This window comes from Capsicum annuum, chromosome 4 (genome assembly GCF_002878395.1).
Source record: "Capsicum annuum cultivar UCD-10X-F1 chromosome 4, UCD10Xv1.1, whole genome shotgun sequence".
Classification (NCBI taxonomy): Eukaryota; Viridiplantae; Streptophyta; class Magnoliopsida; order Solanales; family Solanaceae; genus Capsicum; species Capsicum annuum.
In genome coordinates, this window is record NC_061114.1 from 93593686 (window position 1) to 93621027 (window position 27342).

Genomic DNA, 27342 nt, shown 5'->3' on the forward strand with positions numbered 1-27342 from the left:
CAAATTGCTGCAGGAACAATATTGTCCGAAATGCTTTTCATTGCTACCACGGCATTTTGTTGGTTAGGAGAGTCAAAAACTATGGTTGCTACTCATATTTTCAGTCTCAAGATTGAGGAGGAAGGTGCATTGTTTTTGTTAATACTTTGGTAATCTGTTGCTGCATCATTCTGAGTATGTATGCTAAATCAATCTAATTTTATTACGTGATTGCTAGTTTTATATTTACTCTTAAAAATATAAAAGTTGTATAATTACTATGTCGTCCTGCTGCTCAATGCTTTTTAAATATTAATGAAAAGAAAATATACCAGGGCAACCAACACGGATCTTTGCTGAAGCTGTGGAACAATATGCTCAGCTTGGTCTGCGGACGTTATGTTTGGCATGGCGTGATTTAGAAGAAGAAGAATATCATGAATGGTCATTGTTATTTAAAGAGGCTAATAGTTCATTGGTCGATAGAGAGGTGAGAAATTATCTCTGTGGTTTATGCCTACTACTATTGTCTTTTTCTTTCAGCGAAGCTTAGATCACCTCTGTTGTGTATCCCTTGTGGTCTGGCTCTCTGTTGGGTGTTACTGAAGTTTTTAGTTGACCGACTGATCTAATACTTGTATGCTGCAGTGGAGAGTAGCTGAAGTCTGCCAAAGGATAGAGCATGGCTTTGAGATTATTGGAGTTGCAGCAATTGAAGATCGTCTACAGGTGAGACCATCTTTTCTGATTTTCTTTTAAAAAAATTGTTGGTAAGGCTTGCTTGCCATCCTGGCACAATTCTTGCAGTTGAAGATGCTCCTTTTAGAATTATAATTCATTGTCTCTTTGTCAATGGATTTCATAATCTTACTTTTCACTTGCATATATACACATATTTGTCCAGGATGCTGTACCTGAAACAATTGAGACACTCAGGAAGGCGGGAATAAACTTTTGGATGCTGACTGGCGACAAGCAGAATACGGCAATACAGATTGCGCGTTCATGTAATTTTGTTTCTCCTGGTACACCCTGTTGACTTTTTTCTCCGTCTGTTTTTTTTCTTCTTTCTAATTTGTGTTTTCTTGTACAACGTCTCCAACTGTTTTATTTTGATATCTCAAATGCCTAACTGAGTTTCTAGAAAAGATTAGAGACAGTACTAAAGTTATGCTGAACAAAAGTGGCAGTATGACTTATGAGTCCCTTTAACGTTAAAGAAGTTTAGCTGCTTCCCATGTTTGTGATTCACGAATCCCTTCCAATCAACCGCTTGTACCTTATGTTTGCTGCCAGATGCATTATCATGAAGGATAAGTTTGAGTCCAGGTAAAAGTTGCTGCAGTGGGCTAGGAAAGCATGGAAAATTATGGGCTCATTTGGATTTTCTAACCAAATGAGCACAGATAGTCTTGTATGCGAAATGGAGGGCTAAATGATGAAAGAAAGAAGGTGGGCTATGGGTGCAAGACAATAAGTGGGCTTTGGCTTTGGATATGCTAAAGCCAGACTAATCCTCTGGATTGTATTCTCTCATATGCCATAATTGTGATACGAGATGTTTTCTTCTTAAAAATTTGGTAGGAGATGTTTTTATTTTCTGATTGACATGTTTGCAGAACCTAAAGGTCAGCTTCTGCTGATTAATGGAAGAACTGATGATGAAGTAGGTCAAAGTCTGGAGAGAGTGCTTCTTACAATGAGAATAACAAATACAGAACTCAAGGTATGTTGAATTGAATTCATTTGTATGTTGACGAGTGTCTATTTTGTTAACTGGTCATACAAATCCTTTCATTTCTATCAGCACCTATCAATTGCTTAGCCACTTTTATAATCCCCTTTACTATAAGATAAACTGAGATGCCAACATAATTGCATATTCCAATTTCCAGCTGTAATTGCATTTTCAGTTGATCTGGAGAATATGAGTTTCTTTTCTCGACCATTGTGCTAGCGTATATGGTGCTTGATGTTGACATAGGATATGCACTTGCTTCAGGGTTCCTGTGTGTATCTTTTTAATAGTGGATGAAGTAATATATGCGTCTTTGATGTATGCTTTTGGGACTACATGATTTGTGAGTGAAGCTTAATGTTGTGAACTCGTCAGGCTGAGCTCTAAATTTGGATTACTTGAAGAGGATCTTAATTCGTTAGTGATATTCTTAGAATTAATTGTGTCTGCCTTAATAAGGCTATGTCTTGATGGGTTTAAAATAACACAATCATACACAGAAGTTCACAAGGATTATACATCAACTCCCAATTTGAAGAGTAATGGCTACAGTTATGGGGAGATGGAAGTCTTCCCTGCTTTCTGTATTTATGATGGACATTATTGCTTAAAAAGGAGACACTAAAATCATAGAAGTGCTTTGTCTTTGAATTTTTTTGATAACCAAAAAGGGATTAAGAATTAATATGGCAAGAGGGACCTGATCCCAAGACATAGCTGAACAAAGGTTCATGCTATTGTCTCTTTGGAAGTACTTGAATGACTTATTTCTGTAAAGGCACATCTTATCCATGATGATCAGGCGAAACACTAAAAAGGGCAGCCCGGTGCACTAAGAACTCACTATACCTGGGGCATGAAGAAGGGCCTGACCGCATTAGGTCTATTATACGAAGTCTTCTTTCCACGGCTTGAACCTGTCATCTGTTCCAGTTCTTTTTCTCTCTCCCTCCCCCCCCGTGACCGCATTAGCTCTATTATACGAAGTCTTATTACTATCTTCTAAATCTCAGAAATACACCTTCAGAGAGGGAGGAAACAGAAGAACAAGAGAACTCACTTTCCCTCCAAGACCCCTAAAATAACACTAATGTTCGAATGGGCGGTACTTTTTCTTTTAGTTTTTCCTCTTTAATGATACGTGACTCTTAGTATTTGTATCTGGCAGGATGTTGCTTTTGTTGTGGATGGTTGGGCTCTTGAAATTGTACTTAAGCATTATCGGAAGGCATTCACAGAACTTGCTATATTGTCAAGAACAGCTATATGTTGCCGTGTTACTCCATCCCAAAAGGCACAGGTATTATGTGGGCTACCCAATTAATTTTCATATTTAATGCATTATCTTAAGGAGAGAACAAAACCATTTTTTAACCTATTTTCAGAACAAGAAGTTCATAATTTCCCGTCACAACTTCTTATGTGGCACTTAAGCTTCTTGCAAACACAACTTCTTACGTGGCACTTAAGCTTCTTGCAAATAAAGTTCAAGCAGCGAAAAGTTATTCATAAGAAATAGAAAGTTTTACTTGTCAACATTTAATTGTCGTGTCACTATATTTTAGTAGTTTTCATATTTGCTTCAATCTTTTCTATTTCCTTTTCCATACTTAAAATTCTCCTTATTTACCCATGTGCACGTTGAAAGTGCAACTTATCTGGCTGAAATGTTTTACTACTTTCATCTGTTCAATAAGCACCTCAATTTTTTGTTGCTTATCTGCAGATGTGTGCATGCATTTGCTTAGTCCGAATGAATTATTTAAATTCTAGCATGTGAGGTTGTTTTGAGAAACATATTTTGAATGATATAGAGTGTGTTTGGGAACTTTTTCCCAGCCCTAATCTGAATATTATTAAAAATTCTCTTTGGATCACTAAACTAGTTGTAAGCCTTGCAACATTTTCCTAAACAAGGCCATACACTTTGAAGCCCTATACATTCCTGTAGCTTGCCGGCCCTGCGTGACAAGTTTCTAGCGCTATTCGAAGGAGCCAATCATGAACACAACAAATTTTGATGACTTGTTTGGGTGATCTCACGAATTATTAAGCCACATTTTATAGGATGACAAGGATACAACAAGCTACATAGCTTTACGCCCTGCTGTCAGCATATTTTTGTTTTCCGATAGTATCTGCTTCTCGTTTTCTAGATCTCCTAAATGGAGTAATTAGTTAATCCAACTAAATTCCATCATAAGCTTAACTACAGTCAGACCTCTCTATAACATTCACTCTCTGTAACGTGTCACTATAATTAACATGTTCTTTCAGAACCACTTTTTATGTTATATTTTACCTCTTTATATCAACTTTTTATCTATGACAACAACAACCGTGATTACAATGGTACATTCTTCATAGAAATTACCACCCTATTCCAACCTTAATAAAATATTTATGTAATTATTTTATAAGAACCAAAAGCAATCTATTAATTATATTTTATTGGAGAGTACATAATTTGGATAAATTTTGTAAAGTTCCGATAAGGAATTTGGAACCTCAACAACTCTTTTGAACCTGGAGCAGAAGGAATTAAAAAATGAAGTTGGGAGCTTTTTGTTATCATAAATTGGAGTTCAAGTTAGTTGAAGTTAGTGGAAGTCCAAATCAGTTGGTTTTAAAAGTTAGTTAGAAACAGTGCAGCTACAGTAGTCTGTTTCCAGAAGTTAGTTAGGATTGACAAGTTGAGTCGGTTATCAAATAACTGTTTCATTAGATAGCTTTGATCATTTTAGTTACATCATTGTCTATAAATACTCATTGTAATCATCATTTACAACATATATGAAAATTGCAACTCTTCCGCCTAAAATTCTGTTTTCTCTGTTTCTTCTCATCTTCTAATTTCTCTTGATTGTATCCTCGAATCTCCATTCCTGGACAATCTTTCGATCCTCGAATCTTTGAGATTCCTGAAATCGATATCAAAGCTAGTCTTCCTCGGCATCAATGGTGAAAGGTGTAAGAATAACGGGTGATTCAATAACTGAAGCTGCTGCTGTAGAGATGGGAGATCTGCGTGAGATGATGCAAAATCTGGTTATAGAGGTGGGTAATTTGGCGGGAAAGGTCTCATCATTGGAGAGGTTGGATAGTGTTGTTATGGAGTTGAGGCAACAACTAGTAGGGGAAGGTTGGAGGAACAATGTTTCTTTAGGGCATGAAGAAAATCATGACCAGGAGGGGGGAATTGGAAATAGAGAAAGAAGCCCTAACTATGGTACTACTTCTCAATTTCCCAATTCTTCTAATTTTCAGCATTCTCATTTCAATAGATGGTCGAGAATGGAGTTTTTAAAGTTTTCTGGGGATGATCTTTGATCTTGGTTATTGAAGATTGAGCAATTCTTCTCTATGGAGAATGTTGCACCTGAGGATAAGGTAACCATAGCATCTATGCAGTTGGAAGGGGAAGCTATCCAGTGGCATGTTTCTTTCATGAGATACAGACAATATGTGCAGGCTATCAGTTGGAAGGAATATGTACGAGCTTTCGTAGAGAGGTTTGGGATTGACTTTGATGATCCCATGGAGGAAATTAAGAAGATTAAGTAGACAGGAAGTGTAAGAGAATATCAAGCAGCTTTTGAAAGAAGTTTAACTAGGGTGAACTTATCAGAGGAGAATGCTATCAGTTGCTCTATTGGAGGCTTGAAAACTGAACTCAACATTGCTGTCAAGATCACAAAACCTTCCTCTCTTTCTCAGGCTTACAAGAGTGCAAGAATGCAAGAGGCATATTTGTTTGCTATGAGACAATATTCTAGTAATTCTTTTCAAGTCAATGCAAGAAAGTTTGCAGATCAAAAGTACTCTAATAGTAAGGGCATTCTACCTACTCCTAGTAACATTACTTCTGGATTCTCTAAAGGGGTGAATAAGAGAACTCTAAGTATTGAGGAGATGAATGATAAGAGAGCAAGGGGGTTGTGTTATTTCTACAATGACAAATACATGCCTGGTCATAAATGCAACAATTCAAAACAGTTGTACTTGTTGGTGGTGGATGAATCTGAAGATTTTGATGAGTCACAGATTGAACAAGATGGTGAAGTCCAAGAAGAACAAGGTGATCAGTTGGAGTTGGGACAACCTGTAGAACATATGGAAATTTCCATGCATGCCTTGAATGGTTCATTGGGATTTAGGACCCTGAAGGTGACTGGTTATCATTCCAAAATGGAGTTGCATATCCTAATTGACACTAGAAGCTCACATAATTTCATTGACCCTGACTTGGTCAGTAAATTAGGTTATGAAGTGAATCCTATTAAACCGGAAGTGGTGGTTGCTGCTAATGGTAGCATGCAAGTAGATAAGATGACAACCATTACTTGGTTGCTGCAAGGAGCTGAATTTTGTGCTGATTTTCTTGTACTTCCTCTTGGTTCTTGTGGAGTGGTGCTGGGAGTTTAGTGGCTACTCACTTTGGGCAATATCAAACTGAATTTCAGAAAATTAACCATGGAATTCTGGTATAAAGGGAAGAAACATTTACTCAGAGGTGCCGACAATCAAGTATTGACTTCGGGTGCAGGGAAATTAACAAAACACTCAGGCAACCAATCTCAACTGTGTATGATTCAGGTGGTTCCACAAAGTAGGGAAGAACGCATGTGGCATCCCTCAGAAGTTGACAAGAATCAAGAAGATGATCCTGCATTGGTTAAGGTATTATCTGAATTTTATGCATTGTTTGAAGAACCTATAGGTCTACCACCTTCTAGAGGTATATATGACCATAGAATCGTATTGCAACCTGGGATTGAACCTATCAATAAGAGACCTTATAGATACCCCTCTGTTAAGAAGGACATTATTGAAGGCATAGTGCAACAAATGATGGATCAAGGTATCATTCAACTTAGCTGCAGTCCTTTTGCATCACCTGTGGTATTAGTAGGCAAAAAGGATGGCTCTTGGAGGTTATGTGTTGATTATAGAGATTTGAACAAATTCACTGTCAAGAACAAGTTTCCAATCCCTATTGTTGAAGATCTCTTGGATGAACTAGGAGGTTCCAAGGTCTTCTCTAAAATCGACTTAAGGTCTGAATATCACCAACTAAGAATGGCAAAAGAGGATGTACCTAAAACTGCTTTTAGAACCCATTCTGGACACTTTGAATATTTGGTAATGCCTTTTGGCTTATCAAATGCCCCTGCTACATTCCAAGGACTGATGAACTCTATATTTCAGAAGTTTTTAAGGAAACATGAATTGGTTTTTTTCGATGATATATTGATTTACAGTAGAACTATGGAGGAACACATTGTGCATTTAAGGTCTGTGTTTTTGAAGAAGGTGGAACATCAACTTCTGCAAATGTTTCTTTGGTGTTAAGAGAATTGAGTATCTTGGTCATTTTATAACAGCTGAAGGTGTGTCTACTGATCCGCAAAAGATTAAGGCTATAAGGGAATGACCTACCCCATCTACATTGAAACAATTGAGAGGGTTTTGGGGTTAGTTGGATATTACAGGAGGTTCATACAAAGGTTCGGTATCATTTCCAAGCCTCTTACTGACCTCACTAAGAAGGATAAATTAAAATGGAATGACACAGTACATAAGTCCTTTATGCAGTTGAAGGAAGCATTAACTCAATCTCCTGTGTTAGCTTTGCCAGATGCGAGAAAAACATTTATTGTGGAGACTGATGCTAGTGGATATGGTATTGGTGCTGTACTTATGCAGGAGGGACATCTTATAGCCTTCGTTAGCAAGGCATTATCACTAAAACATACAGCTTTATCAGTATATGATAGGGAGTTATTAGCTATTGTTCAAGCAGTTACTAAATGGTCTCAGTACTTGTTAGGCCAAAAGTTTGTTATCAGGACAGACCAAAAAGCTTTGAAGTTTCTCATGGAACAAAAACTACACACCAATTCACAATTGTTGTGGCTGACTAAGTTGATGCCTTTTGACTATTCCATTGAGTACAAAAAAGGGGTTGAGAACAAAGTGGCTGATGCACTCTCTAGAGTGACTGGTGCTGAATTGCTTGCTTTAATTATCTCTCGTACAAACACTGACCTTTTCAATGATATTATGGCTAGTTGGCATACAGATCCAGAGCTCACTCAACTAATTGCTGACTTAGAGGCAAATCCTACATCACACAGACAGTTCACCTGGGAACATGGTCAGTTAAGGAGGAAAGGAAAGCTAGTGATTGGAAAGGTGCAGAACTTGAGGAAGGATATTATGTCTCTATGGCATGCTGGTCCCTTGGGGGGCCATTCAGGAGTAGATGCTACCCTTAAAAGGATGTTAACACTGTTCTATTGGAAAACTTTGAGATCTGATGTAAAGGATTTCATTTAGAAATGTGATGTTTGTCAGAAAAACAAATCTGATTTGGTGGCTTATCCTGGTTTGTTACAACCTATTCCAATTCCACAGGTGGCGTGGTCTCAAATTAGCATGGATTTTATTGATGGTCTTCCCAAATCACAGGGTTTTGAAGTAATATTGGTGGTGGTGGACAGATTAAATATGGTCACTTCATGCCACTCAAGCATCCTTATACTGCTCAATCTGTTGCTAAGGTGTTTTTTTATACTATTGTGAGACTACATGGTCTACCAGATGCCATAACAAGTGATAGAGATGCAGTTTTTCTCAGCTCTTTCTGGCAAAACCTTTTCAATCTTCAAGGTGTGATATTGCATACTTCTACTGCATATCATCCCCAGTCTGATGGTCAGACGGAGGTCTTAAATAGATGTCTTGAGACTTATTTGAGATGTTACTGAAATGATAATCCTTCTGCTTGGGTTACTTGCTTACCTATGGCTAAATTCTGGTATAACACGTTTCCACTCGGCTATCCAAACTACACCTTATGAGGTGCTTTACGGTAGGCCTCCTCCTCGACATCTACCCTACTTGCCAGGTGAATCAGCTTCTGCGGAGGTGGATATTACACTGATTAATAGAGAGCTTAAGTTACAGCTCCTTAAGCACCATTTTCTCCGAGCTCAACATAGAATGAAACAACAAGCTGATGTTCATAGGAGTGATAGAAGTTTTAATGTTGGTGATTGGGTCTATTTTAAAGTGCAACCTTACAGGCAAACCACTATATCTCACTATCCTTCTCATAAGTTGGCTGCCAAATATTATGGGCCATTTCAGATTATTAAAATGGTTGGTCTTGTTGCTTATACACTGTTGCTGCCAAGTTCTGGCAAGATCCATCCAACTGTCCATGTGTCCCTACTCAAAAAATGCTATGCAGTACCCTCTACTATCTCTTGTCCTCCTACTGTGGACTTAGCCAATCCCAATTGTCCCACTCCTAAAGCTGTTTTGCAGAAAAGACTAGTCAAGAAAGGCAATAAAGAGGTGGCACAAGTGTTAGTGAAATGGTCTGATCTACCTGCCGATGTTGCTACTTGGGAGTTTGCTAGTGTGTTGAAGGCCAGGTTTCCTTCTTTTGATCTTTGAGGACAAGGATCTTTCTATGGGGGGAGTATTGTTATCATAAATTGGAGTTCAAGTTAGTTGAAGTTAGTGGAAGTCCTAATCAGTTGGTTTTAAAAGTTAATTAGAATCGGTGCAGCTACAGTAGTCTGTTTTCAGAAGTTAGTTCGGAGTGACAAGTTGAGTCAGTTATCAAATAACTGTTTCATTAGATAGCTTTGATCATTTTAGTTACATCATTGTCTATAAATACTCATTGTAATCATCATTTACAACATATATGAAAATTGCAACTCTTCCTCCTAAAATTCTATTTTCTCTGTTTCTTCTCATCTTCTAATTTCTCTTGATTGTATCCTTGAATCTCCATTCCTGGACAATCTTTCGATCCTCGAATCTTTGAGATTCCTGAAATCGAGTAACACTTTTTGTAGTCTGGAAAGAAAGAAGAGATTGGAGAATGAATTGCTTGATTATTCCCTCAAACATGTTTGATAAACAGTTGTTGAAGAGTCCCACATCGGATGAAAAAGGGATGGGTGGCCGCCTTATATGGTTTTGGACAATTCTCCCCTCTTGAGCTAGCTTTTAGGGTTGAGTTAGGCTCAAAATCTATTTCTTAACATGGTATCAGTGTTCTTGTTTACCGATGGTGGGCCCCCATATTAAATTGCCCACGCTCTAGATGTCTAGCCCAAGGCGTGAGGTGGAGTGGACCATATCTAGGACATAGGTCAACTTTCGTCATGCCTCTATCTGGATTCCTAAGGTGTCAGGGGAGGTGTGCTTCTTCACGTCGGAGAATCTCAAGAAATGAAAGGTGATTTGCTTGAGCTGGTGATTCCTTTGTAAGAAGACCGGTGAGAATGTGAACCATATTCTATTACATTGCAAATTAACCTTGAGGTTATGGGAGGATATCTTAGATGGTTTAATGTTTCTTGTGTAATGCCAAGATCCGTGAGAGAGTTGATGTTCAGATGGAAGAATGGAGCTAGGAGAAGAAAGTTCAAGGCTTGGAATGTCACTCCTTTTGCCTTAATGTGAGTCATTTGGAAAGAGGAATAGGAGAGCTTTTGAAGGGGTGGAGATGAGCTTTTCGAGGAGTAGTCTCCGATCCCTTATTTCTTTCGGTGCACCCATGTAGTTCCTGTTTGTATAGAGGATTGAGTGTCTTCCGGAGGTACCATATTTTGTAGGTCTCCTTTTTGGTATACCACTTGTATACGACCATGTTGACTTTGTTAATATTAATGAATTATTTTACCCGATAAAAAATGATGTTGTAGCAGAATTTTTACCCATTGCATGTATATTCTAATGAGATAAAATGGACAACCTTTTGGAGTGAGATCAAAGTTTTGGAAGCAGACCAGTTCGTTCAGAAAGAGAACTTCTTAGTAACTACTTTGAAAATTGTTGGAGTTGGTGTATTTTTGTATTGCATGATGGCTTTTTTGTTAAACAAATTGGGTTTTCTTGTATAGTTGGGTCAATTGTACCTAAGTTTGCCGTTCAAACGTTGAAAAAGAAGCTTGAAATCTCCTGAGAAAAGATACACTAGTTTTAATCTAGGAAAGTCATTTTTTATCTTAAGATGTTTTTGTGCTGGTAACTCTGTACCTGGATTTGCTACGCTTGAGCCGAGGGTCTTGTGGAAACAGTCTGTCTACCTCCCCGAGGTAGTGGTAGGGTATGCGTACACTTTACCCTCACTTGGGGGATTTCACTGGGTGTCTTATTGTTGTAATTTTGTGATATGGTCTTTGCATATCGGAATGCTCGTCTTGTTGATGCCTATAGTTCGTTAAAGTACAACTTACGAGTGTATAGATCTCAACTGCATTTTATTACTTTCAGCTGGTAGAACTCCTAAAATCGTGTGAATATCGGACATTGGCAATAGGGGATGGTGGAAATGACGTGAGGATGATCCAACAAGCTGACATTGGAGTTGGTATAAGTGGGAGAGAAGGACTGCAGGCAGCAAGAGCAGCTGATTATAGTATTGGAAGTGAGTTCTTGAATTCTCTTCTTTTTTTACTTTATGTTTTACTTACAAATATTTTATTAGCTGCTTCTTGGTTTACCTCACATCTGACCTCTGTTTCAGAAAGTGTGTCAAGAATATGGAATAGGTACGGCAATAGGTGGTAGTGTAGTTTAGTACCATAAAAATCAACAAGGATCAGAGGTGAACAATTGATAATTATTTTGTAAGTGGTGGTGGACCAGGGGTTTGAGCAAGTGGATTAGAAGCATAGCAAGAGTCTTACCACAACAAGAGAGGAGACGAGAGGCCGTCCCTGAGCAGTAAAGTCGCAGAGCCTAGTTTGTGGCTGGTTTTTTTTTTTTTTTTTTAAAAATTATTTTGGAGTTATTGGTTCCATATGACTAGGAGGTCACGGGTTCAAGTGTGGAAACTGTCTCTGGCAGAAGTGCAAGGTAAGGTTGTGTACAATAGACCCTTGTGGTCCGGCCCTTCCCCGGGCCCGCGCTTAGTGGGAGCTTTAGTGCACGGGCTGCCCTTTTTTGGAATTGGAGGTGGGGGTGTTGAAAAGCTAAAAAGCATTGGTTGATGACTGCTTAGCATAAGGTAGTTGGTTAGGTGAATGCTAAAGAGCATTGTTTGCTCATTTCCAAAGATTGTATTGAGTTGAGGAAGTTTTGATAGTTTTGACAAATAGGAGTTTTTCATGTTTATGAGAAGTACAACTTTTGAGATCCAAAGTGCATGTCCAAACAAAATTTTAATTTCGAATCAACCTGATTTCCAATTAATGACTTCAAATCACGGCCAAACGGGCTCTTAGTCCTGTCAGAGATTTATATGCCTTTAGAAAATATAGTGCTTTCTAGTACTTTTTTATATTGAAAAGTATTTGCTGTCATGTGTGTTGGTTCCTGCCGGTCTCCGTGCCTCATCTCAAAGATCCTTTAAACTCAATGCTGATGTACTACTCTTTGACGTATATATGTTTTACCCCTGTTTATTTTTGCGTTTAAACTTGATTGTATAAACAATCTCAACTTGTATTGTTAATTTCAGTGGTGCTGTTCTATCTAAGGATTATTCAGTATTCTCCAATTTACAGCAATATTTCCTGCATTTATTAGATTTATAATGTACATACTCCTGCGGAAATTCATCTGTCTTTTGGCTGGAAACACTACAACAAGCAGGGCATTTGTATGCATTGATATTGTAACGTTCATCAAAATCCGTATCTTTTAATGTGTACTTATCCTGGCGTGCAGAATTCAGGTTCTTGAAAAGACTGATACTTGTCCATGGTCGTTACTCTTATAATAGGACAGCATTTCTTTCCCAATATTCCTTCTACAAATCCCTCCTAATATGCTTCATCCAGATTTTGTAAGTGCTAGGCTGTCTTTTATTGAGTGCCTTTTTAATTTTTTTTTTTTTTAAAAATTAAATTGCCTTCACCAAAGGCATGTAGCCTTGTTGTTGAGTCCCTCTCCAGCTTTGATTACTCATCTTGTACTGACATTACCATACATACCAGCTTCTCATTCATTTCAGGTGTTTCTGGAACAAGCCTTTTTAATTCTGTTAGTTTGATGGCTTATAATGTTTTCTACACAAGTGTTCCTGTTCTAGTCAGTGTCCTTGACAAAGATCTCAGTGAAAGAACAGTAATGCAGCATCCACAAATACTGTTCTATTGCCAAGCAGGAAGGTTTGAGATTTGTGCTCATTAAGTCTTCTGTATCTTAATTACTCTACCTGTGTGTCATCTGCTTCAAAAGTCGCAGTTGAATTAAAGCTCTAATTTGGTGGCACTTAGTTTTATTGGATGGTCGCTATATATTAAACCCAAAGCTCCTGGTAGAGATGGCTAATGCCCCAAATAAACGAAAGGATCGGTTACATTTTTCATATTATCTTAAAGATGGAGTAAAAGTTTAAACAAATTTCTCTTTTGTAGCACTCGCCCGTCTTTTTTTTTTTCTTCTTAAATTGAGTCAAAAAATAAAAAAAATGTTATTGATTTAATTTTTATGTTATATGGACTAACGTCACTGTTTCGTTTGACTCATCTTTTGAACAGGCTTCTTAATCCTAGCACATTTGCTGGATGGTTTGGCCGGTCTCTCTTTCATGTTAGTACTATTTGGTTCACATTTCTAATGTCATCAAGCAGAGTCCTTAGAATTGCACATCTATTCTTTTCTAGCATTGAATTTTCAGTCCTAGAAGATTTTGCTTATAGTTGCTTATGCCGTCTGTTATCTGGTTCTAATAGTCTATGGTAAATCTAGTTTCAATATATATCCATAACGATTGGAGGTGCTTTTTTTTCAGGCCATTGTTGTCTTTGTCATCACCATACATGCATATGCTTTTGAGAAAAGTGAAATGGAAGAAGCATCCATGGTCGCACTTTCTGGATGTATTTGGTTGCAGGCATTTGTTGTAGCACTCGAAACAAAGTAAGTTTCTATGTTATAAATTTGACTACCTTATCCACAGATTCCAGCCCCCAGAACTTGAGTAGGAAGGTGGATACTGGCTGTCACAGGTTGACGAATAAGTGAGAAAGTATAGTCCATAAAAGTTGGTATTTAATTGGTCCTTGGTTTCTGGCCCATCTCAGTCTCATGTCAGCACCCTAGGGGTAAGTTTGAAAACTCTACTTTCTTCCCTATAAAAAGAACTACATAGAAAGTGACACAAAGAAAAGGGTAAAGTGTCTTACCATCATCGTTGCTACCCTATGGTTTGTGGTTGTGTCGACCTCTGGATCTCTATGTCTAACTTCTAGCTCCTGGACTATCTTCTTTTGAACTCTGATAAGGGGGGAGCAAGTACTCCAATAGGATTAGACATCGTGATGTATTGGATGAGAGAGGTCTCAGATTAGAGCAGCATGGTAAGTTTGTGACGGTGATTTTTGTGACGAAACTGCCCAAGTTAAGCAAACTTTACAACATTACAAAGAACTTCAAGATATTATAGCTATCTTTGGATTGAACGAGTTATCCAAAGAGGATCATTTACTCGTTGCAATAGCACAAAAAAAATGAGAAAATAAGAGAAGAGGTTTATGGGCGATTTAGATGATTTGATGAATACAAGACACACCTATTTATATATAGGTGCTAACCTCAATACACATAGGTTGTGTTTGGTATGGATTAAAAAAATTCCCATTGAAAATGTTCTCCTAGAAAATATTTCTTGAAAAACAAGTTGGTTTCTTACTATTTTCTAGAGTTTAGTAAGTAAAAAAATGTTATCTCAAGAGCATTTATATGTAATTAGCAAAGAAACTATAGAGGTGGGAGGGGTTGAGTGTGGGTCCTAGGTGGTGGGATGATCAAGGGGTAGGGTTTGGGGGTGTTGAGTGGGTGGGAGGATACAATAAACATAAATGTCACTTATAGAACTTGTTTTCTCTACTTCCATTTAGGAAGTCATTTTCCTCATTTTTAAGAACCTTATTTCCTATAGAAAATATTATTTTTAAAATTTGTTTGACTAAACATGGAAAAATAAAAAAATATTTTCAAGAGAATGTTTTCCTCCATACCGAAAACACCCATAATGTTAGTTTATTGTGGGATAATATTTTACTTAAGAACATGACACTTCAAATATTTTGACTCTTTAACTTTATAACATATTGAATGTGTTAAGACATATTTCCTCCATCCGAATTTTTGTGACAGTGTTTGATTGGGCATAGAGTTTGAGAAATTTCGAAAGTCCTACACAATATATGCAAAGTATCGCACCCAAGGGTGTGGCCTAGTGGTCAATGAAGTGGTTTGAAAACTTGAAGTCTCAGGTTCAAATTCGAGTAGAGGCAAAAACAAACTAAACTAGATGATTCTTCCCATCTGTTCTAGCCTTGATGGACAGAGTTATTTGTATCTATTGCTGGTGGGAGGTGGCAGCCGGAAGGTATCCCGTAGATTTAGTCGAGGTGTGCAAAAGCCAGCCCGGGCACCACGGTTATCAAAAATAAAATATATGCAAAGTACCAAAAGTATCCTTTCAAATGAGTGGCGGTGAGAGTTCCACATGTATTTTAATTTAAATGAGTGGTGGTGAGAGTTCCAACAAGTCATATCATTAAGGATAAAATGGGGATGTTAAGATTAGGTAGTTTCTCAAAATAAGGTGTCATTCTTTTGGGACAGGCTGAAAAAAAAGTAAGTCACATAAACTGGGGGATAGCAGTTAAGATAAGTGTACCCTATCTTAAAGCTTAAAAGCTTTTAGACGAGGTGGTGACACAATTCAACACGGTATTAGAGATAGTGTAGGTCTTGGGTCCACGCCACCCTTATCAAAAAGAATTTTGTTTGGTTCATGAAAAAGAACTAGTAGATCCAAATATGAACGGGCGTGTCATGGTTAAATAAATATTACGTGTACCCGCTTTAACAGCTTTAGCTTTTAGATGAGCTAGTCACACTAAACCTATAGAAGAGTAGTCAAAAGGGAAAAGCCTACAAAAATGTCAAAATTTGTTGAGGGTTTGAGTAACGAAACACAATTGAAGTATTGCCTTTTGTCAAACAAAGCACCAATTGAGGAATAATAAAAAGCAGGAAATGCAATACAATAAAATGTTAACTATAAACAGCGGAGACAAAAAACACTAGGTGACTCTTCTCATCTGTCCCCAGAGCCTTGGTGGACAGTGTTACCCGATATCTGTTCCTGGTAGTTCCTGGTAGGAGGTGGCAGGTGGCAGGTGGCAGGTATCCGTATATTTAGTCGAGGTGGGCGAAAGCTAGCTCGGACACCACAGTTTAAAAAAAAAATGTAACTATAAGCACAATTAATGTCAAAGACTATTTTAAATTTCTAATGTAGATGAAAAGATATTGTTATAAGTTTTTAATGACTATTTTTTTTTGTAACTAATTTAACTTTATTAATAACTAATTTAACTTTATTAATCACCAATTTAACATTACATATCTTCAGCTAGGCTACAACACAGCCTGTTGATCACTAAAGAGAACAACTAACAACACCTACTTCCTGCCTAAACACAACTCTCTTTTAGTAGAGATATTCAGAATTGAAGTTGTTGAAGTCGTAACCCAGTACCACTAGAAGCTTGGACATTACAAACGCAAGCTATCTCCTTTGCTATCACATTGAAGTGTCTCTGTACCTGCTCAAAAACTCTGATATTTCTCTCCCCCCATTCAATATGAATCATCTCAGTGTACACTAGCTTGATCAGTCTAGCCTGCATAGACTTGCCTTCAGTTATTCCAAGTATCCACTGCTTTGAAAACTGCCTTGAGTCCCTTGAGTTGCTAGCTGCAGCTACTCTGCCACTGCAACAGTTTCCCATAGATGCACTGTGAAGGAACATTCTTCAAACAAGTGGGTATCATTTTCTACATATAGCTTGCAGAGAGAGCATGTTGGGCTAACATCAATGCCCCATTTTAGTAGTTTATCTGCTGTATTTAAATGCCCATGCGCATGGATCCACAGTGTATCAATTGCCTTTGGCCTAGCCTCATTTCGAAAAATCAAATGTCTCCATTCTACATTAGGATAATCACCCAAGGTCTGCATATATAGCAACTGGTAAATTGGACTGGAAATTTTAACCCCATCATCATCTGCTCAATGTAAATCCACTCAACAGGCTTTCTGTAAGTCTACTTTAATCATATATCTAGTTGAAGTGTTTTCCTACTGTAATCTTTAATGAACTCATGAGATAGTATTATATTATCAGCAATTCTCCTCCCTGGGATGAAGCCTGCTTGAGTATTACTAATGACTGTAGCTATCACCTTCTGAAGTTTACAGGTAGGTCTTTTAGAGATGACTTTGTAAAGGACTGTGCTGCAAGATATGAGTCTATGCTCTTTTATAGTGGCAGGGTTGGGGGTTTTAGGAATAAGAGTGATTGCAGTGCAGTTAATAGCTCTATACAGTTTACCCCATTTGAAGAAATTCAGCGCTGCTGCCACTATTTCTTCTTTTAACGAATATCTAATTTCTTATTGTACAACAACAACAACAACAAACCCAGTGAATTCCCACCAAGTGGGGTCTGGGGAGGGTAAAATTTACGTAGTCCATACCGCTACTTCCGAAAAAGTAGAGAGGCTGTTTCCGATAGACCCTCGGCTCAAGATCAAGAATAGTTAACGCGGTCATAGTAATACCTGAAGCAGAATGGATGGCATAACCGAGATAAGAAATGAGAAATAATACAAATAGAGGTAAGAGAGCCATGAAAATAAGAGCAATACGAAAGTAAAAAACAGTAAATAAGAAATAATAAAAGGCCACCCCCTCGTAGTAGCATACACTAACGGCTCCTACCAGTGAGCACAGTCGTAAGCTTACTAAGCCGGCTACACCAGAGCTCCCTAACTACTAGCTATAACCCACACACGCATTAACCTTCTACCCTAATCCGCGACCTCCACACCTTCCTATCTTGAGTCATGTCCTCAGAAAGCTGTAACAGCCCCATGTCTTGCCTAATCACTTCTCTCCGGTATTTCTTCGACCTACCTCTACTCCTCCTGAAACCATCCAAAGCTAGCCTCACACCTAGAATTGGGGCATCCGTGTCCCTCCTCATCACATGCCCAAACCATCTCAAGCTTCCTTCCCGCATCTTGTCCTCCACCGCCCACCTTCTCCCGGATAATCTCATTCCCAACTCTATTTCCTCTAGTAAGTCCACACATCCAACGTAACATTCTCATTTCCGTTATCTTCAATTTTTGAATGTGGGAGTTCTTGACTAACCAACACTCCGTACCATACAGCATGGTCGGACGAACTGCCACTCTGTAGAACTTGCCTTTAAGCTTTAAGGGCACCTTTTTATCACACAGCACTCCCGAGGCGAGCCTCCACTTCATCCAACCTGCTCCAATACGTTTAGAGACATCCTCATCAATCTCAGCATTCCCCTGGATTATAGACCCAAGATATTTAAAACTATCCCTCTTACAATCATCCTGGGAATCCAACCTCACCACCACTCCGTCCTCCTACTTCGAGTCACTAAACTTGCATTCCAAATACTCCGTTTTGGACCTACTCAACCTAAACCCCTTAGATTCGAGGGTTTGCCTCCAAACCTCCATTTTTTTATTCATCCCCCCCCCCCCCCCTCCTCAGGTCTCATCAATTAGCACTACATCATCTGCAAATAACATACACCAAGGTACCTCATCTTGAATACACCGTGTCAACACATCCATCACCAGCGCAAGCAAAAACGGTCTGAGAGTCGATCCCTGGTGCAACCCTATCTCTACCAGGAAATGATCAGAGTCTCCTCTCGCCGTCCTCACCTGAGTCTTCCCTCCCTCGTACATGTCCTTAATCACTCTGATGTACGCTATTAGGATCCCTCTCACCTCCAAGCATCTCCAAAGAACGGGACTTTGACATAAGCCTTCTCCAGGTCGATGAACACCATGTGTAAATCCCTCTTCCTTTCCCTATACTTCACCAATCTTTTCACCAGGTGGATTGCCTCTGTCGTCGATTGACCAGGCATAAATCCAAACTGATTCTCCGAAATGGACACGACCCTCCTCAATTTCCGCTCAACCACCCTCTCCCAAATCTTCATAGTGCGACTCAACAGCTTAATACCTTTATAGTTGTTGCAACTCTGAATGTCACCCTTGTTTTTATACAACGGAATCATCGTACTCTATCTCCAAGCCTCAGACATTTTTGTAGACTTGAAATGCCATTAAACAAATTAGTCAACCAGCTAAAACTAGCTCCACCAGTAAATTTCCAAAAATCCACCGAAATTTCGTCAGGCCCTGTCGCCCTACCCCTCCGCATCCTATGAATAGCTTCTCTGACCTCCTCAACCTTAAAACGTCTATAGTAACCGAAATCCCGATTATCCTCCGAGTGCTCCAGCTGTCCTAGCTCATGCTTCTGTCCCCCTTCTCGTTCAATAAACCATGAAAATACTCCTGCCATCTCTTCTTAATATGGGCATCCTCTACCAAAACTCTCCTATCCTCCCCCTTAATGTACTTCCCTCCCCCTTAATGCACTTCACTAGATCGAGGTCACGACCCTTTCGCTCCCTAGCTTTAGCCAGCCTACACAATCTCTTTTCCCCGCCTTTCTCCTCTAACCCCGCATATATGCTCTCAAACGCTGCTGTCTTAGTCACCGTAATTGCTAAGTTGGCCTCCTTCCTCGCTACTTTGTACACCTCCCTATTCACCCGCTTCTCCTCCTTATCCTTACTCTTAATAAACTTAACATACGCCCCCTTCTTACTCTCCACTTTCTTTTTAACTTCTTCATTCCACCACCAGTCCCCCTTATGCTGTTCTGTCCGACCCCTCGAAACACCCAACACTTCTCTTGCAGTCTTCGTGACGCAACTGACAACCCTATCCCACATAACATCCACGTCCCCCCTGCACTCCTATACCCCTCTTCCCGCCACCTTCTCCCTTATCTCCAGCGCACTAACTAGCGTCAAACCTCCCCACTTATTCCTAGGTCGGCCCTCCCCGACCCTTCTCTTCTTGCTCTTCTTGATTATCAAGTCCATCACCAGAAGCCTGGGTCAAAAGATGCTCACTCGGGATGACTTTATAGTCCTTACAAAAGGCCCTATCCCTCTTCCTAAGCAGCAAAAAGTCAATCTAAGTCTTGGCTATCGCGCTTCGGAAGGTAATTAAGTAATCCTCTTTCTTCGGAAAACTCGAGTAAACAACCACCAGCCCAAAAGCCCTCGCAAACTCCAATAGCACAGCTCCTTCCCTATTCCTATCATCGAAACCAAAGACTTCATGCACATCATCATAGCCTCCTGGTAAAACCTCAATGTGCCCATTAAAGTCCCCTGCTATGACAATCTTCTCCGAGCTAGGCACGCTGCTCACCACCTCGTCCAAAGCCTCCCAAAAACTCGCTTTCACCTCCTCATCCAAGCCCGCCTGCGGTGCATTAACACTACACACGTGCAAAGTAAACCCCCCAACGACCAGCTTAATGGTCATTAGCCTATCATTGACCCTCCTAACCTCCGCCACCTGCCCTCTAAGATCCTCGTCCACTAAGATGCCCACTCCATTCCGCCGCCTCTCACTCCCTGTCTCCTGAACACACGCAATATTAATCCTCTTCTTAAGGATCTTCACCAGCTCAACGGACTTATCCTGGAGGATCCCTATATTCCAAGACCCTACCCTCAACCTATTCTCTCTCGCCTCTCGCCTACCTCTACCACCCCTCATCGAACCAGCCCTACCGCCCGGCCTAGACCCCACACCCTCCCCTGCCCTCCCCTCTTCACCCCCTCCCGAAACTAACCCCCGCCCTAGCCCCCTCGGACATGACCCTACTCCACCATCAACCCCCAAAGCCACTACACAAAAGTCGGAACAAAGCCCCAAACAGACAGGCAAACAAACAAGGCAAAAACAGGACAAAAAGTCGTCACGCACAAAACACCCTATTCGGTCTAGCAGCTAGAACCACACACAATATCCGTCAAAAGCTAAAACAACCAGTCACAGCTCAAGTCACAATAAAGGAATAAAACCAAGGAACAGGATAATATATAAAACTAAATTGAAGGAAGTAACTAAAGGTCGAAGTTTAGGTGTCAACGGATACTCCTGCTTGCTGCTGATTACGGCAAAATCTGTTGACGAAATTGGTTGCCGGAGATGTGTCGCCGGACCAGACCCGGCGGAGCTTTGCTTGAATTTAGCTTGAATATTGCCGGCGCTTCCAGTGGAATACTTGCCGGAAGCTGTATGTTGGCTTCTCCGCATACCAACCTGCTCCGATCAGTGCCCCGCCCGTACCCGTCACCCGAAACAAGTCGAGCCGGCGGGAACCGTAACCCGTCGGCGAAAGCCGCGTCTAAGTGGGGACAGAGGGGGCGAGAGGGGAAGGGGTAGAGACGGGGAGGAGAGAAACTGGGGAGAGAGAGAGAGAGAAACGAGGGAGAAAGAGCCACTTACCTGATTCCGGCGTTATATATGCCGTCTCCAGCGTCTTGACGGAGGCGGTCAGTGACCGTTTAGCAAAGAGGAACATTTCACTTTGTCAATTATATTTATTGTCTTGATACTTTCTTACTAACTTATATCACTTTCTCAATTATATTTATTGTCTATTGTTGTGGTCTTAAAGATGCACGTCTTAGGACCTTGACGCCTACACCAAAGTGGCAACTAAGCGAGCAAAGAGCAATCTGGGATTCATCAAGTTTCAGGGCTTAAATGTACTTTGAGCAAACTTTTAACAACACTGACATATCGAAAGTCCATTGTTTTCAGTAAACATGCTTGGAAAGTCACCTGGAAAGGTTTTGCATGTAGAAACTTGTAGAAGTTTTTGTTGACTGATCTCACTGAAAAGTTTCAGCTGATAGATCATGTGGGAAAAATTTCAGTTGCCAAATATTCCCGAAATAGTGGCTGGAAAAAATGCAGGGGCCTTTGAGTAGTTATCCAAGAGAAGTGTGGTGCCATTGGAGAATAAACTCACGAGAAAAAGGTGTGGTTACGCCGACATAAAGGAACTAAGAATGTTTTCAATTAAGCAAAAGATATGAAGTAAAACCATGTTAATCCAAGTTCAGAAACCATTCTAAATTTCTGTTGCAGAGGCAAAATATTACAGTTTTTAGTTTCATCGTCAGATTTAGTGACAAAGTTTTCTAAATTTCAAATTTGTAATTCCTAATCACTAATATAAGTATTGATAGTGTATCAACTGTGACAACAATTTCTAGTTCAGTGTCATTCTATTAAAGATAGAGCACCACTTAAGCAAGGTGGATCGCTCAATACCTACACGGCACGTAGTCTCAGTTTAATATTCCTCAAGCATGCCCTTAACAATACTGATGGTACTTGGATGGGAAGGGTAAGGGTGAAGCTGGTGGGCATGGCCGAAGATTGGGGTGGCAAGGATGGAGAATTGTTTAAGTATCGTTGTTCTTTTTGCTATAATTGTTACATTACTATTTTCATGAGTCCTCTTGGAGGGCTGTCTCCTTTCCTTTCTCTTGTGGTCTACTGTTTCATCTTTCTCCAACTTGCCGCTAGAAATTAGGATAGTCACTTTAGGCTAATTTTTGACGGGAAAAATATTCTGAATTGGTCGGTGGAAGTGTAAGGACCAACTTCATAAAATAAGGATCCAATTGGCTCAATTTGGGGACTAGATTGCAACAACGCTCCTACATTTTGAGACCTAAATGTGATTTATCTAAAGTCAAAATGAAATTTTGCCTTTGTAAGGATAAAGTTTGGCTGATAACCAGTGAAAGCAGAAGTGGGTACAATTTTTGATAGTATCATTTTCACCTCCCTAGTGGGTTACTATATAAATCTTTATTTAGTTGGACAAAATCTATGTGTATTAGTTCTTGCAATGCATGGTAGTATGCAATAGTACAATACTGGTCCTAAATCTCTAGGGAACTAAATTTGTCTCAATTTTTACAGTTCTTTCACAATATTGCAACACATTGCCATATGGGGAAATCTTGTTGCATTTTATGTCATCAATTGGATTGTCAGTGCCTTCCCATCCTCCGGCCTGTATACAATAATGTTTCGCTTATGTAGACAGCCCTCATACTGGATTACTATATTTGTAAGTGAACTTTTTCTTTCTTTTTAATGTAGTGTTCAAATCCGTTAGTGATATCATGATGTTTTCAAAGTGATTGTCTATTGTTTACAGTTCAACAGTTTTTTTTTTTTTTTTTTTCAAGTCATTTGGACAGTATTTAACTCTTGGTTCATATATTTCTGAATTTGAAGCTCTCTTTGGATCGTGTTTTTACTTTTATAACCCTGACGAACATGCTTAACAAAAACCCAGTTAGAGAGTCGAGACAATGCTTCAAAATTGTTAGTCGATCCAGTTTTATAGTAGATTGTGGCTGGGCAGAAGGCTTTAGGAGATGACTTACTATTACACCAGCAGTTAGAAAAAATATTTGTAGTTGGGTACTTCGTTTGATTTGAAAAAGATAACGTAAGAGTTGATTTCGAATTGTTGCATGAACCCAAGTTCTTTGACACTTCAAAATGTAATTAATAGGCCGAGTTTAAAATAATTTAATATGTCTGAGAAGAGTGTGTCATGTTACTTGGGACAAGTAGTTATCCTTCAGTAGTTCTGGCATGATATCATTCTATTCATCATCTTTCCTTGTTGATCCAAATATATGTTACATTAGGCAATTCACGTATAGTGATGCTGTGATTTTGAAAATCTTTGTTGTTTAAATATCGATCCGTTGTAGTAGGTAACCAATGCTAGAAAGTGTAGTACCTTCTGAAAGTATTACAAATTGACTGAAGTATTTTATAACTACTAATTTCTATATGCTAAAGGTGATAAGGTGCTCCTAATTGTTTATATGAAATGCTTTGTTACTTCTAATTAGATGGGATGCTCCTTTTTAGCAATTATTCTACGGGAGGAACTATTTTCTTATTCCCTCTTTTAGTTCAATAATACTACATAATTAATTCTAGCTTACCTTCTCATTTCAGATCATTGTTGCAGCTGGCATGGGTCCAGTGCTAGCTTTGAAGTACTTCAGGTATACCTACAGATCTAGTAAAATTAACATACTTCAGCAAGCCGAACGTATGGGAGGACCTATATTGTCCCTGGGTAATATAGAGCCTCAGTCGAGATCTTTGGATAAAGATGTTTCCCCTTTATCAATTTCTCAACCCAAGAACCGTACTTCAGTCTATGAGCCGCTGCTCTCAGATTCTCCTAGTGCTACAAGACGTTCTTTTGGACCAGGGGCTCCATTTGATTTCTTTCAGTCCCAGGCCCGATTGTCTTCAAATTATACAAGAAACTGCAAGGACAACTAATATTGACAGTTCATCTGGTAGGACACATGGAATTATACTTATCAGATGTAGAAAAGATACTACACCGAGGACACTGACTGCTGATCTGTTCTTTTGAACTGATCAGCATCTTATTCTACACTTATTCTATGCTGCGCGAATAATAGTTGCATCAAACTGCCAACATCATGCTCAGGGGCCACTGTATTTGGCAGCTTATGCTGTAAAGATCAGGACGGATTACTATTCTCAGGATATGAAGATGCAACAGCATAGCACGATTTTGATTCTTGTTTATTGAAGGAAACAATGAAACATTTCACAGATTCTGGCACCCCATTTCAGGGTGATATTAATTTACAATATCTACTCAATTGGAATGGAATCAGAGAGACCTATCCTCGTCACAGAAATATACCCAGCATCATTTTCAACGTTTTTGTTTTTTACGAGTTGATGCTATTGAGTGGATTTGTAAAATATTTAGAACAACATTGGGCTGGAAACCTTGAATTAGAAACAAAGTTCCCGTGTATCAATTGCAGTGATGTTTATAAGTCAGATTGGAAATGATAATACTGACGTACAGATCTTTCACGGTTGTTGAAATGTTTTTATTTTTGCATAGATATTCAGTGTGACCCGTGGGTGATTTTTGTGACAGTGCACTACTATAATAAGGGATGGAAAGTCGATATGTAATAAGAAGGGAAAATTACACAAATCTCATATTTAAGACATCATATTACCTAATATCCCTTAATGTTTTAAAAATTACATAAAATCCTATTTGCATATTTACTGGTGATACATATGCTATAACTTGCACATCCTATTTTATCTCCTCTTTTTACGCCATCTCTTTCTTTTTTATTACGCATCATCTTTTTTTTTTTTCTTCCCACAAATTACTCCCCTAAAATCTCTCATTTTAGTAGATTTTGAGTCAACTTCATTCTTCAATACTTCAACTGATTTTAACCGTAATCGTTCATCCTTTAATTTGAAAAATTGACAACTTCTTCAAAGAGGTTAGCTCTTGGTTTATGCTTTAAAATCCTTTTGTGTTAATTTGTTTTATCTTCAATGGCTAATGAAGATTCACCCACATTCAGTTTGGGAATTTCACAAATTGAAACATAAAATGCTGTTCATGATAGTAATCAAATCGTGGGTTTTACTCCAGACAATTTTGATTACACCAAATTAGGTTTTAGTGAAAATTGATCAAAGCAGTGGAACGATCCTGAAAAATTAAAGATTTTAAGGGAAGCTTTTTCTGCAAAAAATCAAGTTTCCGACACAAATGGAAGATCGGGATGAAATTAAACAAATTCCAAAATTTTCGTCGGAGTAGGTTTTATTTTCGCAACTAATTCATAAATGGTGACTTATATAACTAGTTCTTTTAAATGGTGATTCATATGGGTGATTCATATGGGTGCAGGTGGTTACTTGGTGATTCATATTTTTTTTTGGTGATTTATATGGGTGTTTCATATGGGTGAAATAAAAAAATGATATTTTAATTGGTGATACATATATTATGCTGGTGATTCATAGATATTAATTAATATAATTGATTCTTTTAACTGGTGATTCATATAACTGTATATTAACAAATTAACTGGTTATTTTGTGATTCATATTTTTTTGGTGATTCATGTGTGTAACACATTCAAATGATATTTTAATTGGTGATACATATATGGTGTTGTTGATTCATAAATGGTGATTCATATAAATGGTTCTTTTAACAGGTGATTCATATGCGTGATTCATTTAATTACAGATTAACAGATGAATTGGTTACTTGGTGATTCATATTTTTTTGGTGATTTATATAAGTGATTCATATGAGTTTTACACTAAAATGATATTTTAATTGACGATACATATATTGTGTTATGGTGATTCATACGCTTGTTACTTTTATTCTCTGTGGATAACTTTTTTTGTTTATACATATGTGATAGCACTTTATGTACTCATTTTTTTTTTTATGTTGTAAGTTATAAATATGTGATTCATATGTGAAAAAGGGTGAGTTGGTCAATCTTTTTTTGACTAAAAACTAGGGGAAAAGGGTGAGTTGGTCAATCTTTTTTTGATTAGCCTCAGTGATTTCGTATTCACAACACTAAAGTCTAGAAATATTTATGCATTTAACGACTACCCAGTTGATAAAGAATATGAGGCCTGTTGTAATATTCAAGTTAGGAATCTTAACGCATCATTTGCTTCATAGGAATGGGAGGTTCGATCAATGCTTGCTACAATAGCGCTTGGTGCAGCTCAGGTACAGTTTCCATGAAATTCAATGCTAACTATATGTTTTGAAATCTACCAACTTCCATTTAATCACTGCCATACTAACTATTTCACAGTCTCCATGGGGCGTGGCAAGTGGTGCCATTACCACACTTGGTTGCTACATCCCTCGCAATACTTAGAGGTGCATTTCTTGCCAATTACATTTCTAAGAAACTGGTAAGCCAATATTGTTTTGCTTATTTTGCCTAAACAATTGTATTTCAAATTCTAAGCATCTTCTTCATCTTGGTTCTACAACAGGTTGGTTACTTGGGTGGTGTCCTATTCTTAGTATTTGTTGTTGCTACTTTGTTTGGAGTTTTTTAACCAAGTTTCACAGAAGAGAAGACAAAATCGAGAAGTTCCAAGCTGCCGTTTAAGAACAAATAGATACTCTGAGAAAACGCCAGTGCTCGAGGTCACGAAACTCATGATGTACCATAGATCAGTAACATATTCATGTTTGGCATAAAACAATGACATTATTGTACTACTACTGTAGGATAAGTAGAGAAAAAACTATATTAGTGGTCCTTAGGCAACATAAGAGATGTGAAAAATTCTATGGCCTCCATCAAAAAATTTTACTGAGAGTTGATGCTTTTCCATGATTGTTGTACCAAGTTTTGTACCAGTATGTGAAAGAATCAAGATTTTTGTTTACCCCTCTATTAATGAATGATTGTTTACATTTAACCTCTGTTATACTACCATACTATACTATGTAGGAATATACTGGGTATATTTTTGTAGTAGTATACAACTATGGCTCAATCCTAAGCAAGTTGGGATAGACTATACGACTCTCCACTGATCATATCGCCCAATTTTAGCTCTCGTGGTTGAACAAAAACACAAAGTTCTGCATTCTAAAGAATGGTTATGCAATAAAATGGTAAGTAATCATTTGAAAAGTGTGCAAGGAGACATAGATGTTCTATGAAAATGCAAAGATTCTATGACTTGAAGAAATTTATGGGAAATGATTTTCATTGCCTCAATAATAGCTAGTC

At 38.6% G+C, this 27342-nt stretch overlaps 1 protein-coding gene across 3 annotated transcripts in view; it reads left to right on the forward strand.

The window, feature by feature from the left end:
• The window catches only part of LOC107867815 (phospholipid-transporting ATPase 2), a 49968-nt gene extending 25325 nt beyond the window's left edge, over positions 1-24643 (forward strand). For 2 of the 3 annotated variants that reach the window (XM_016714256.2, XM_047411887.1), the window contains exons 13-24: positions 315-469; positions 628-708; positions 884-1004; positions 1599-1705; positions 2886-3017; positions 11018-11171; positions 12416-12533; positions 12685-12858; positions 13231-13282; positions 13485-13612; positions 22640-22790; positions 23702-24643. In XM_016714256.2, coding sequence (XP_016569742.2) covers positions 315-469; positions 628-708; positions 884-1004; positions 1599-1705; positions 2886-3017; positions 11018-11171; positions 12416-12533; positions 12685-12858; positions 13231-13282; positions 13485-13612; positions 22640-22790; positions 23702-24037 — 1709 coding nt within the window. In that variant the 3' untranslated portion in view covers positions 24038-24643. Of the gene's footprint in view, positions 1-314; positions 470-627; positions 709-883; positions 1005-1598; positions 1706-2885; positions 3018-11017; positions 11172-12415; positions 12534-12684; positions 12859-13230; positions 13283-13484; positions 13613-21317; positions 21677-22639; positions 22791-23701 lie in introns of those variants that run through there. The other variant, XM_047411888.1, reaches the window with a different exon arrangement.
• Positions 24644-27342: the final 2699 nt, after the last annotated feature.